Here is a 13,934-nt window from a genome sequence, read left to right on the forward strand (position 1 = left end):
AAGGAATAAAGTTGCAAACTTGGATGTCTTGTAATGTCTCGAAGACATTTAGATGATTTCATGCTGGGAAGAATTACCGGAAAGCTTGGAGAAGGCTGCAGAATTACTGATATTGCCAGAGAGTTTGGAATCTCACATAGCATTGCATCCAGGCTTTGGGCAGCATTACAAACCAATGGAATGTGTTCCAGATGCTTGATAAGAGATCACCCTCGCTCTACCATGGAGCATGAAGACAGATTTTTGGTTATTACAACAAAACATAATCTATGCACCATGGCAGGTCAGCTGACAAGTTGGCCCCATTCAAGCAAAGACATGCAGATATGCAGTAACTGAAGGCCTGTAGTCTGCATTTCTTTATCCACAGCTCATTGTAGAGCACAGTTTCAGTCTGTTGTATCCATAAAAATTGGACAAGACACCAATGGGCTAATGTACTTTTAACGGATGAGAATCATTTTAGTCTTTCCTCCAATTCCAGACGACACTTGATCTGGCATGAAAGTGGTACTGCTTACCATTGCTAGAATATTCTTGAAAGGGATAGACATGGCAGTGCTGGGGTCATGGTGCAGAGAGGCATTATGCTTAAATGGATGTACGGAGTTACAAGTGCTGGAAAAAGGGACTATGACTGGACGGCAAGTGTTCTGTGGCACTGTAGGTGAAGAATTCATTTTTATGGATGACAATGCCACACCACATTGTACACGAGCAGTGAAGATACTTTTGGAGATCGAAGATATTAATCGAATTGCATGGACAGCATGCTCCCCAGATCTCAATCTTATACGACATGTTTGGGATGTAATAGGGAGATGCACTGCTGCTTGAAATTCTCCTCCAGAAAACAAACAAGTCCTTATCCTTGCTTTAAAGGAGGAGTGGACCAGTTTGCCTCAAGAACTCCTGAATCACTTGTTGTTAAGCATGGTCCAATGTTGTTAGAGTTGTATAACAGTTCGGGGTGGAGATATTCTATATTGAAATGTTTCTCCGCATAGCTTTCTGTAAACAATGTACATTATAATTCCTAAGGGTGTAGTTAAGGAATTAAAAGTGTTATAAATTTCATACAACTTAAATTACAATACTTTGGCTAGTATTACAATTTAATTTATATGAAATTATAACACATTTTTTGTGTAATGTGATTTATTAGTATGCTGGAATAAACTTATGCCCACATTTAGGTATAGTCAATGTTCCCTCTAAGCTGTGCATATGCACATGTTTTACAACTAGTGCACAAAGCAAAAAATATGCGCACACTAGATTTTCAAGATGAAATTAAAATTTCTTTATTTACTTTATTTCTTACTTCTAATCAGATCAATATTAAATACATATAAAATATTTATGTTAGCTCTATGATTGATGTCACACAACTTACTTGGTTATGGTAATAATACACACACTTAGAATCCTATCTAGTACAGTCGGTATCGTGTTGGCCTCACATGCTCGAAGTCCCCAGATCGAGTCCTGCCCAAGGCATGTGAATCGTGATTTCCGACTGTTTACTGGGAAGGCTACTGCCGTGTGTGGGAACACGGTGGGGAGTTGGGGTGACCTGGCTGACGTTCCATTGACACCAGAAGGTAAAGAGTGAACTAAAATCTTTTAACTTTTTTGCTTAAATGATCAGTATGGCGACTCGTATGGGTGCGCACATACTTTTCAAAAGAAGGCAAATTTTGCACACAAGTAAATTTCTGCGCACACTCAGCAAAAAATTAGAGGGAATACTGGGTGTAGTCATGAATATTTTTTTAATACACAGGTAAAAATGTAGTTCATACATAGCTTTTGGACACAAGAATGGCATTACTTCTTCCTTGTGTTTTTCATGTTAATTTAATACAAGGTTTTACTTTACTATACTTAGTGTAAGTGCAATCTATGTTATACCAGGAAAAGAAAGAGAGGAGAGACTAAGAATCCTGCATCATCAAAGTTAAGATCCTAATAGAATTAATTACTGCTGAACTAGATACCATGAACTGAAGAAATAGTCTACTTTTTCTGTGATTTGGTTAAGCTGAGACAAGTTATTTTTACTATGTAACTGCAGTAAAAACCACTTCTTGAAATTAAAATTTCATGAAAAATATTTCGACTCATTTAATTTCACAATTTGTTCATCAGATTCCCAGGGATTATAATGCATATAGAGACACTAAGTACAGCTGATGTACTAATTAACTACATAGATACTTATATTTTTGGGTTTAAAATCATCAGATGAATACAGATAACTAACAAAATAACAGTTCACATTGATCAAATGATATAAATTTAATGCTTTTACCTTATGATGTTTTTGTTTAATGGAAGATAGAGAGAAACCTAGAGATAATTAACTTGTATTGAGTCATAAAAAAAAAATAATAATAAAATTCACTAATGCCTTTTATTTCCAAAAGGTAGATGAAGCCATTTAGTCCTAACTAATTTTTGAATACTGTTAAGTTAGCCAGGAAATCTTATCTCCATCCTTAGCCATCAGAGAAAGCTGACCCAAGCTATTGATTTTAATAGGAGGAAAGTACAGAAGGCAACTGCTGCCATCCTGTGGCTCAACTCAAACACTATATATATCATTGTCTGAAATAGTGCGAGTTCTGCAGTCAACTTTCTTTGAGCTGTAGGATTAAAAACCTGAGAAAAACCCCAATTGCCCATGCCAGAGACTAACTCAGAAAATGATTGAAGAAAGGTGGCTTAGTAAGTTTCTCTTGTCTGTACTAGAATTAGACTTATAGCAGTCTCTTTCATTCATGTAGCCTAATGCTATGAATGCAAATATAGTAGGAGGAGGAGGAGAAATTATTGTGGATGAATGACACTGCTGGATGAAGATAGTAGACAGGTGACCAATACAGATGATGTTGTGGTTTAACAATTACTTCATTAGGGCATTTCATTCTTGTAAAGTGCCAATTGTATTCATAAAGGAATTGAGAGGGCTGAAGGATTAGTGGTGAATGGAGAGGATGCATTCATTAGAGTAGGATAAGATGAGATTTCACCACATGTATTAAGAGGAAATGACCATGCTACTGATCTGATCTGTTTGTTTAATGCACATCCTGCAAAGGAGCAAGTTCCTCAGGAGTGGAAGGAAGGTATGATAGTGCTACAGCATCGAAGAGTAAAATGGAAGTATTAAACTACAGACTAGTTTGTATTTCTTCTCTGGTTGTTAAGATTTTGAAAAATTGATAAGAGCACATATACAGAATTGAATGATGCAATGAACAGATTTGGCAGGTGAGGGGTAATATTATTCATGATGGTCAGAATGGATTTAAGGTATGTTCAGTAATCTGTTGGCCTTTAATGATGAAAGGTATCCATGGTTATTTTTCTGGATTTAGCATAGTCATCTGATAGGGTGCCATATGTTAAGTTGATATTTAAATTTCCATGTACGGGTTTAGATATGGGGTGCTTAAGGGTCAAAGCTGTATAACTGAGAGGAGACCTCCACATAGCCTTTAAAGGAATGCGGAGAACTGACCAGGGCTTCTGACCTAATGTCCAATCCTCACCTTCTCATGGTGCACCCTGTTGGGTATCTACTTCAATACTGAACGAAAGAGGATGGGCTGGCAATTTGGGATTTAGCCAATCAAATTGTATTCTTATTGGTTAAACCAAAATAAAAAATGATGGTACAACATGACAAAATTTCATGCCGGCTGGGGTGTTGCCTAGTTAAACAAGGCCCCCGTTGTTTTCGCCAGGGAACCAGGGCAAACAGCGAAAAGTCAGCTACTGGAAGAAATCTGAAAACAAACCCTAACTCAACATCACCAGAGTTACAGATCGGTACTATCAACGTAAGAAGCCTGAATGGCAAAGAAATGGAGCTAGCTGAGAAATTAGATAAGTACCAGATCGACATGATAGGGGTGACTGAAACAAAAAAGACCAAAACTGGTGAGATCTTTCTGAGCAATAAATACAAAATGTTATATTCAGGCAATGACAACCAAGGAAAAGAAGGAGTAGCCATAGTATTCAACACAAAATACGAGGCTAATCTTCTTGAATGGCAGTCAGTCTCAAGTAGAGTAATGTGGGCAAATATGAGAATGGGGAACTGGACAATGAGACTTATTTGTGCCTATGGTCCCACAGAAGGTTCTACTAAGGTAGAAGTGGAGGAATTTTTTGACGCTCTAGAAAAAGCAACTGACACAATGAAAAAGGAAAAGTTGGTCCTTGTTGGGGATCTAAATAGCAGAGTAGAAAATGATTGTGAGACATACAAAAATATTTTGGGAAAATTTGGAGAAAAGAGCAAAGCTAATAATAATGGCAAATATCTGTTGGATTTCTGCTCAGGACATGGACTTGTTATTACTAACACCATGTTCCAACATAAAAATGTGCACAAATTCACATGGAGAGAAGAGGCTAGGAATAAGAAAAGTCTCATTGACTATGTTATTGTTGATAGTGATGTTTTCTCCCTGGTGCAGGACACCAGAGTGTACAGAGGATTTGAAATTGGAAGTGATCACTATTTAGTCTCGAGCAGGATAAAATTGAATTTCATATTGAAAAGAATAACATGTAAGAAAGTTTTAAAGCGAATAAAAGTTGAGCAGCTCTCAGATGTTAACTGTAGACTAAAATACAGAAAGATTATTGAAAAGAAAATGAAAGAGATTCAGAACAGGAATCAAACCTTGGAGATTCAGTGGCAAACTCTGAAGAAAACATTGATTGATTCTGCCAGAGAGGCATGTGGTGAGGTTGTGTGCAAGGATAAAAAAATCAGAACTCCCTGGTGGACACAGGAAGTTAAAGAGGCAGTGAAGGAAAAGAAGAAAGCATATCAAAAGTTCCAGGCAAATAAGTCAGCTTGTGCTCTTAGAGAATACAGAGACAAATGCAAGAATGCTAAACACTGTGTAAAACTAGCTAAAAAAAAAGTCATGGGAGGACTTTGGCAAAAATATAGAAAATAAATATCGAGAAGGTGGCAAAATATTCTGGAGGTTGTTGAAGAAGCTTAGGAATGGAGGAAAGAGTGCTGTAAAAGGAGTTAGAGATGATAAAGGTGACATGAAAATGGCAGAAAAAGATATCCTTGAAGTATGGAGTAATTACTTTGAAAACTGTTAAATGAAACAAACAGTGATGCATCACCGTGGTAAAAAACACTGACCAGGCATGCAGTCAGGAATACATATCCATACTTGAAGTAGAAAAAAGCCATCAAAGGCTTGAAATGTGGAAAGGCAACAGGAGTAGATGATATTCGACCAGAAATGCTGAAGTATGGTGGTATAAGAGTCTTACAGTGGCTGCACTGCATAGTTCAGACAGCCTGGACAGAGTGACAAATTCCCGATGATTGGAGTAGAGCTCTCATAGTACCCATATATAAAAAGTGAAATAAAACTGAATGTGAGAATTACAGAGGTATTTCCCTACTGAGTGTTCCTGGCAAGATCTATGCAAGTATACTTGAGAAACGGTTGAGAAGAATTGTGGAAGAAAAGCAGGGTGAAGAACAAGCTGGATTCAGGCAAATAGAGGCTGTCTGGATGAGATCTTCACTTTATGACAAATAGTCGAGAAAGCATGGGAATATAACAAAGATCTGTATTTAAGATTTGTCGATTTGGAAAAGGCATATGACAAGGTGCCAAGATAAAAGCTATTCAATACGCTGCAGTTATATGGTGTCAATGGGACATTATATCAAGCAATACTTAGTCTTTATTTGAGTTGTAAGTCAGCAGTTAGAATTGAAGGAAGTACAGGAAGATGGTTTAATGTTAAATCTGATGTGAGACAAGGATGTACATTATCCCCTCTGTTATTTGTTATCTATATGGATCACATTATGAAGGAAAGTGTTATTAAAAATGATATCGAAATTGGAGATGTTAATGTCAGCTCTTTGCTTTATGTGGATGATGTTATACTTCTAAATAAATCTGCTACAAGTCTGCAAGATTTTCTGACTAAATCGAATAGCTGTTGTAATAGATATGGTATGAAGGTCAGCAATAAAAAGACAAAGACAATGAAAATAGGCAGAATCATTGAAAATGTCAACTGTGTTGTGAATGGAGAACCTGTGGAACAAGTAAAACATTTCAGCTACTTAGGCACGATTTTTAGTGAAGATGGTAAATTCAATATAGAAATAGACAACAGAATCAACAAAGCTGGTATGGTGGGAAGTCAATTGAATAAATTCATATGGAATAAGAGAGAAATTAGTCGGAACACTAAATTAGCTGTATACAAGACAGTGTTCAAACCAGTTTTAACTTATGGATCTGAGAGCTGGGTCAGAAGTAAAACACTTGACCAAACACTAGAGACAGCAGATATGAGAGTCTTGAGAAAGATTATAGGCGTGAACAGATGGTATCAATGGCAATATCATATTAAAAACGAGGATATTAGGAAAGAAATTGACATTGTCAGCATTCAGGAATGTGCTAGCAGAGCTAATCTCAGGTGGTATGGTCACTTAAACAGAATGGGCGAGGAAAGATTAGCAAAACAAGTGTTCTCTGCCAGGTTGACAGCAAAACGACCCAGAGGAAGACCAAGATATAGGTGGATTGATACGGTACAAAGTACCTTAGACGATAGAAATAAGATCTGATAATGTTGGAGTCTTGACAAGTAACAGACTGATTCGGAGGAAAATTGTAGATAGGAAGTTAGTAATGATGTAATTTTTTCATGTAGTACTATCATGTCCTGTACACCCCTAGAGGGTACATGGCAGGAATTTGATGATGATGAGGTTTAGATATCAGGCTAGTAGACTGGATTAGAAACTGGCTTTCTGACAGATATTAGAGTGTTGTGAATGGGGAAGCAGTACTACGGAGTAGAAAGTTACAAATTGGGCTCTGCTTTCATGTCAGTGACTTTATCACGAAGATATTCAATTTTCAGATGAATATGAAGCTGGAGGGATATGATCAATGGGGTTGATTATGGCTCTTCAGGAGGATTGAATAAACTGGAATAGTGAGCAAATGAATGGAGATATCAGCTTAATACAGATAAATGTAATATTTTGAAATTTGGGATCCACAGATGGAGACTGCATACTCTCTTGCTGGAGATATACAGGAAGAAGTGGAGGATGTAAGAGATATTGCTGTGATGGTAGATAGATGTCTGAAGTTTAGGAAACATACTGCAAAGATTGTGAAGATGACAGGGACTGCTGCAGCAATGAGAAGGACATTGACCAAAAGAGATAAGAGCATGGCGGTACAATTGGATAAAAAACATTTCAGGCCACATCTGAATTACTGTACTCAGATGGGGTCTTTTGGATTGGGAGATGAAGTAATACAATTGGGAGATGAAGTAAGGTGCAAAGTCTGATAACAAATATAATATCAAGACTATAGAACACTAGTTATGAAGGGAGACTGAGGGCACGTAATTATTACAGACTGGTGGAAAGGAGATGAAAATGTGATATGATTGAATCCTGTAAGCTTTTGAGCAGTATTTAATGAAGTGAAAATGGAAACATTTTTCATATAGCAGAAAGAGGGAGGGAACAAGACAAAATAGCCCACAGAAAGATGTAAAGAAATTAGTAAAAGGATAAGAAGCAAGTTTTCTGCATGGAGAATGGAAGGAGAATGGGAAGAATCAAGACAGTGAACAATTATAAGGATTGGTATGAGAGAGGTGTTATCTATCATACCACAATGAGTCAAAGATTTTATGGAGGACTGGAATGGTAATAATATTAAATTACTTACATCAGCTTCTGAATCTTTTAATTTCTGCATTTTTTCCCTGACTTTCATTTCAAATACTTGTTCCATTTCTTGTTCCATGCGCTTCATTTTAACTTCATGCTCTTTCTTTTCTTCTTCCATCATTGCTAAGGGATTTCTGAATAGAAATACATAAACTCAGTATTCTCAGTTTTAATTTGTAAATTAACTAATCAGGATCCAATTAAATTTTTAAAAAACTATTTTTGTAAAGTAGATGATGCATACCAAATCAATCCATAATAGGCTGATTCAAGGCTACATTGAGTGGAGTTATTTGAAGCTAACATAAGATAGGCAATTTATTTATTTATAGTGTTTTTGATTTTTTTTTTTAGCATATTATTATGGTTTTTACTGGTTTTATTGTATTTAGTACATTTATTAATACAGGCGAACCCCTAGTAATGAACTTTCATGGAACAAATTTGTTTCTAATTTAGAACACGATTTATATAAAATAAAATCAAACATTTAAGATTTTGAAACACTTAAATGCAGATACTAAAGAAAACATAAAATTAAACACTGAATTGAAATTAGAGGAATTTCTATACAGAATTGTGGACAGATAAATATTTTAAAAAAGATAACTGGCAAACATTTAATGAAAGCGAAAAAGAAATAACTAAAGAAGAATTAGAAATCAGACTGAAAGAAAAACAAGAAATGAAAAATCACCTGGAGAAGATAAGTTAGGTTCAGGATTATATAAATATGCAGGAATAAGGTTTAAAGAAAGACTCTGACTATTTTTAAATAAAATATATTCAATAAGTAACCCACCAATAGAATGGAAAAAAGCAATAGCAATCCCTATCTTTAAATAAAGGTAGTAGAGATGACCCTAAAAATTATAGAAGTATAAGTATTCTAAATCCCTTTTATAAAATATAGAGCAGAATTTTAAATAACAAACTAATAAAATATTCTGAAGGCTTTATTTTAGAAGTACAAAATGGATTTAAAAAAGGATGATCTTGTACGGCCTTTTGCCTAAAATTAATAATACAGAAAAGAAGAGAATACAATTTAAAAACACATATTACATTTATTGACTTTGAAAAAGCATTTGATCAAGTTAAAAGAAGTATTTTATTCAACATATTAAAAGACAGACAAATACCTAATAATATGCTAAAAGCTATCATAAGTATATACGAAAATAATCAAATACAAATGAGATTAAATTATGAACTATCATATGCGAGAGATATAAATCAAGTAGTATGACAGGGATGTCCCCTTTCAGCAACTCTTTTTAATATTTATCAAAATGAAATAATAATAAAATTAAATAAAAATTTCCATCAAGGTATTAAACTTTCTCCTACTATGAATTTAAACACTCTCCTTTTTGCTGATGATCAAATAATAATTACGAATTCTGAAGATACAGAAAGATGTTAAATTTAAATGAAATAGACAGAGATTATAGAATGATAATATCAATAGAAAAATCAAAAACATTGGCCTTTATAGGACAAGATTCAATAAGAACCTAAAATAATAATAGATAAAATTTTAGAACAGGTGAATTCGTTTAACTATCTAGTATGTATGATTACATATGAAAATGAAAAAGATATAAACCAAAAAATTACGAAATATTTAAAAAATTAACAGGTGTAATTAACTCTATATTTAAACTTAACCTATTTCAAAAACAAACCAGACTAAAAGTATACAATACATTAGCCCTACCAGTCCCATTAGAAAGAATTAAACCAGGAATTAGTAATAGAAAAAATTAGAAAAATATAAATATAAATGGATGGAACACATTGAAAGAACGAAAACAGAAAGATTACTAAAACAAGTTTTAAATTACAAACCATAAGAAAAAAGAAAACCAGGCCTTCCTCTAAAGAGATTCAACGATGACTTCTAATAGGCCTGAATCCTAGAAAAGCATGATGACGAAGACGATGATATATTACCGTTCTATTTTTAATAGCTTTGAAATATAGAAAACAAATGAGAATGCAAGTTATTGTGAAAGTGCTAAAAGTGGCAAAAACAGTCTATTGATTTCAATAGAAACCAAAATCGACATAATTAAGATTTCTGAAAATGGTGACTTACTTAATTCAACTGATTGTGTTAATAATTCTAAGTTACAGCAATTTTAAAAGACAAACAAACAAGCAAAAAATATTTATAAAAAACAAATTATTTTAACTGAAGAAATGGAATGCTATTTAACAACAGAGAAACTCAATGCTGCAGTTTTTCTACATTGTAAAGGAGTTAGAGTTGGTTTGCTACAAACAAATGTAAGAGAAAAAAAAAAAAAATGGTCCATAGAGGGTGCCTTGTTAGGACATTAGCTCTGTGTCAGTTACAAATTGAATTGTTTCTAATATTTTTTGCATAGTGCTTGTACGCCTGTCAAAGTTATAATTTGTGTTATGATGATTCTGGGAACAAAACCAGCAAAATATTATTAACTTCAGTAATTGAAGTTATTTTTTCTCTTACTGTTTCTTATACAGTGAAGCACTAATATGAATAATCAACAACACCCAAGCCTTTCCATATTTATGACTTAAGTATTGACAAATATTGCAAGAGAGAGAGGATATAAAAGGATTGCTGAAAGAAGTGTAATGAAAAGTGAGAGACTGAAAATTGTTAGTTTATTAACAAGATACGATAGTATGGAGTTAAGGAGAAGGACTATGACAACAAACAATGTGATGCACAGGCTGGGTAGAAGTGTAATGGAGTATGTTTGATGGTAGAGCTTGCACATGAATGGATTGGCATCAGGAGACTGAAGAATTATTAATTTGGGTAAGAACTAATGTAGCGAGTCAGAGAAACTAGTTCATTTTGGGAGAAACAATGAGAATTTATGTGTAAGTCAAGCTAAGGTATGCAAACATGACAGAAATGTTAATGGGTATAGTTATAAATCGGAAGAGGTAAATCCACGTTTCAAGTTCGGACTTTTTGAGTGTGTCTGGGGATGAGGAAAAAAAAACAGGAGCATCGAGAATAAAGGTGTTAGTTCATTACTTTGGTGAATAAACTGCGACCTTAAGATTGTTGGCAAGTGAAACCTAGCTATAGGAGTCAGATGTAGTAACTAGAATCAAATATAGCGCATAGTATTTTTAGAAAAAATAGAAGAGGAGAGGAGGAGGGATACCATTAATGATATCAGATGATTTGAGTCCAGTTAGGGTAGAAACTCATGAAAATAATAACAGTAATAATGTCCTGTGATAAAAAAATAAAATTTGTTTCTGAGAAAAATCAGCTGAGAGAAAAAACTTGTACTCAAGCAGAAGAAATAAAGTACTAACTGTAAACAGAAATAGAATTACCTCCTTTTAGTAGAATTGTAATACCATGTAAAGAACTTTGTGTATAAATTAGTATTATAAGAATGCATCATGTATACAATGAATGGGTAAATTAGATGTAAACAATAGCCCAAAGGTCACGGGCAGGCCTGAGGCATTGGCAATCTCAGAAAGCAACGCACATTAGTTTCCCGGAAGATGTTGCTAGAGATCTCGCGATGCGCCGAAATTCCCGCGGATGAAGAAAGTTGTGAGCGGGAAAAGATCGCAGAAAGAAGAGGGCGCTGTCGCAGTGAGTAACAGGGTGCTAAAAAGGGGGAAAGTGAAGGGAGAATAAAAAGGGTTTGCGCCCCTTCCTCAAGGCTTTTTTCGCCTATTTTGCTGGATGATGATTCGACTTCTCCCGTGGACCGGAAGTTCCTGATGGTGTTTCTTGGTGATAGTACAATATCGGACAGCACACTTTTCCCTTCGATGTCTAAATTTCTGCTGGTATGAAAGCGTGAGATGTCGGCATATGCTGTCTTCGCTCCTTTGTTGAAAGTTCTGACGGAATAATATCGTGGATGTATACTAGAACTGGCAGTAAAAATGACGATGGTCCGAAACAGAACGAGAATAGACGAGGGAAAAATGCCAGGTGCAGAGCATAGCTTAATCTGATGACCATAGTGACCCACCACGTGGACACAGGCTTATGGAAGTATCGAGAGGTAATTCAAACAAAGAAGGACAGTTCAGACGGACCTGGAGATCCTGCCCCAAGAAATGGTAAAGTACAAATTTTGTTGTATAATTACCCAGTCAGTAAAAGGGTAATATCATTGTAGTGTAATAATCGAGTATGGACAGTATTTAAGAACTTTAAGTGATTATTTAGCAGTGGCTAATGTCCATAAGACAAATTGTCTGGAATGATAGATGATTGTGACTGGTTTAATGTGCAAGACTAACATAGTAGGTAGAAAATTGAGTAGAAGTGTATAATGTGTATATTATGTGTGTTTAATCTCTAACTTAAAAGAAGGATTTATTGTTCATGCATTCGAGTATTAATCAGTTTGATTTAGCATGTCATTGAACTAACTGAAAGTGAGACTGATCTAAGTGTATATGTCTTTAGATTCCAATAAAATATGTTTTTTTCTTCTATATGTAAGTGTTGCCTGTGATATGAATCAAAACTACCACTCATTAATCTGAATCATAAAGGGGAGGGGGATTGAAAGAAAGGTATAACATGTTGTTATAGAGGTTACGACTGCAAACCAGAATTTACTTAGCCACAGTAAAGCATTTAATTTATGAGTTTAAGCACTAAATTTATTCACCTATGTGCACCAAAAGTCTGGAAAAGTCTCCCTGAATAAGAGTCCCCTCTATTCTAAGATATTGGCTGGCACAGCTTTAAAAAATAAATTTGTCAATATCTGAAGAGGAGACAGCCCCAGAAAGAAATTAGAGGATTTGTTTCTTTTAGCAAGGAATAACCTTTAACAGTCAGGGTAAGCACGTGAGTAAAATTAGGAATCAGCTAGAGATATAGAATTTACTTTCCTTATAGAATGATCACGTAAGAAGTGATACAGATATTATTAGAGTCAGGGAAATTTTGTAAGTCTTGTAGTTATTGTAGAGAGGTAAATTCATAAGGGAAGTAAATTATTATAGGAAAAGTAACGACATAACAATGGCACAGAGTAAAAATTTAACAATACTGAGTGATTCCTAATTCGGCAAGAGAGTCTTGTGATAAGTTATCTGCAGGATTAGATAACTTCATGGTAGATATACGAAATTAAAGAAAAGAAGAAAGCATATAGAAAATTCTTAGCAGTTAGCATCTGAGAATACACAGAAAAATGTAAGAAAGTAAAGCAGTGTGTAAAGGTAGCTAAACAAAAGTCACGGGAAGACAGGTAAGAACGTAGAAGATAAATATCAAGTAGCTGTTGAAAAAACTTAGATTTTACAGTATCTTTCTTTTCTTTTCAGGAAAGATACTGTAAAAGGAATCAGAAATGATGAAGGTGACAAAAATTGAAGATAAACATATTCTAGATGTTTGGAGCAATTACTTTGAGATTCTTAAATGAAACAAGAAGTGACAGAATCATGGTGGAAAAGATTCAAGATGCAATCAGGAGTATACATCAATACTTGAGGTAGAAAAAGCCATCATAAACTTTAAATGTGGAAAAGCAGCTGATAAAGTATGATATTCAATTAGAAATGCTCAAATATGAAAGTGTAAAAAAAGTTTTACACTGGCTACACTGTATAGAAAGTCAAATTCCAGTAGAGCTGTCATGTTACCCCCCCCCCGTGTGTGTGTGTGTGTGTGTGTGTGTGTGTGTGTGTGTTTTACTGGCAAAGTGTGAAAAGCAGGCATTCTATAGAATGCTTAGGCGTTTTTTTGGAATGTATGAAATGTCTGTTTTTTTTTTTTTAATATTTTACATACTTTCCCTAGGCATTGTATAGAATGACAAATACTATTTCGTATATATTTTCATTTTGAAGTTTTAAATTTTGCTGCCATGGGAGGTTAGGTTTTAAGTTTTAAATTTAGCTGCCATGAGAAGGTTCAGTTAGGATGGCTTTTACCGACTTGGAACTGATTAGGTTAGGTGCTGGCAGTTGTTATGACTGTGACAGATGATGGTTACTACCAACTGGAACTGTTGAAGAAATTTTAAACCAACTCTATGCCAGATCACAATTCACTTTATGTCTCAAGGACTTACTGAGAGTTGGAGACATTCTGGAATGGCATTTTGAATTGCACTAAATTTTGGCACTTGGTCTTGCAAGTACACCTCACGAACCC

The 13,934-nt window shown here is 34.8% G+C and overlaps 1 protein-coding gene across 3 annotated transcripts in view; it reads right to left on the minus strand.

Moving 5' to 3' along the window:
* The window catches only part of LOC150103585 (septin-7-like), a 210,644-nt gene that overhangs the window by 52,330 nt on the left and 144,380 nt on the right, over nucleotides 1-13,934 (minus strand). For all 3 annotated transcript variants that reach the window (XM_090398309.1, XM_090398311.1, XM_090398308.1), the window contains exon 11: nucleotides 7,776-7,911. In XM_090398309.1, the coding sequence (XP_090254435.1) occupies nucleotides 7,776-7,911 (136 nt within the window). The remainder of the gene's footprint in view (nucleotides 1-7,775; nucleotides 7,912-13,934) is intronic.

The sequence above is a fragment of the Typopeltis vanoorti genome, chromosome 9 (genome assembly GCF_054136105.1).
Source record: "Typopeltis vanoorti isolate ZY-2024b chromosome 9, IOZ_Tvanoo_1.0, whole genome shotgun sequence".
Lineage (NCBI taxonomy): Eukaryota > Metazoa > Arthropoda > Arachnida > Uropygi > Thelyphonidae > Typopeltis > Typopeltis vanoorti.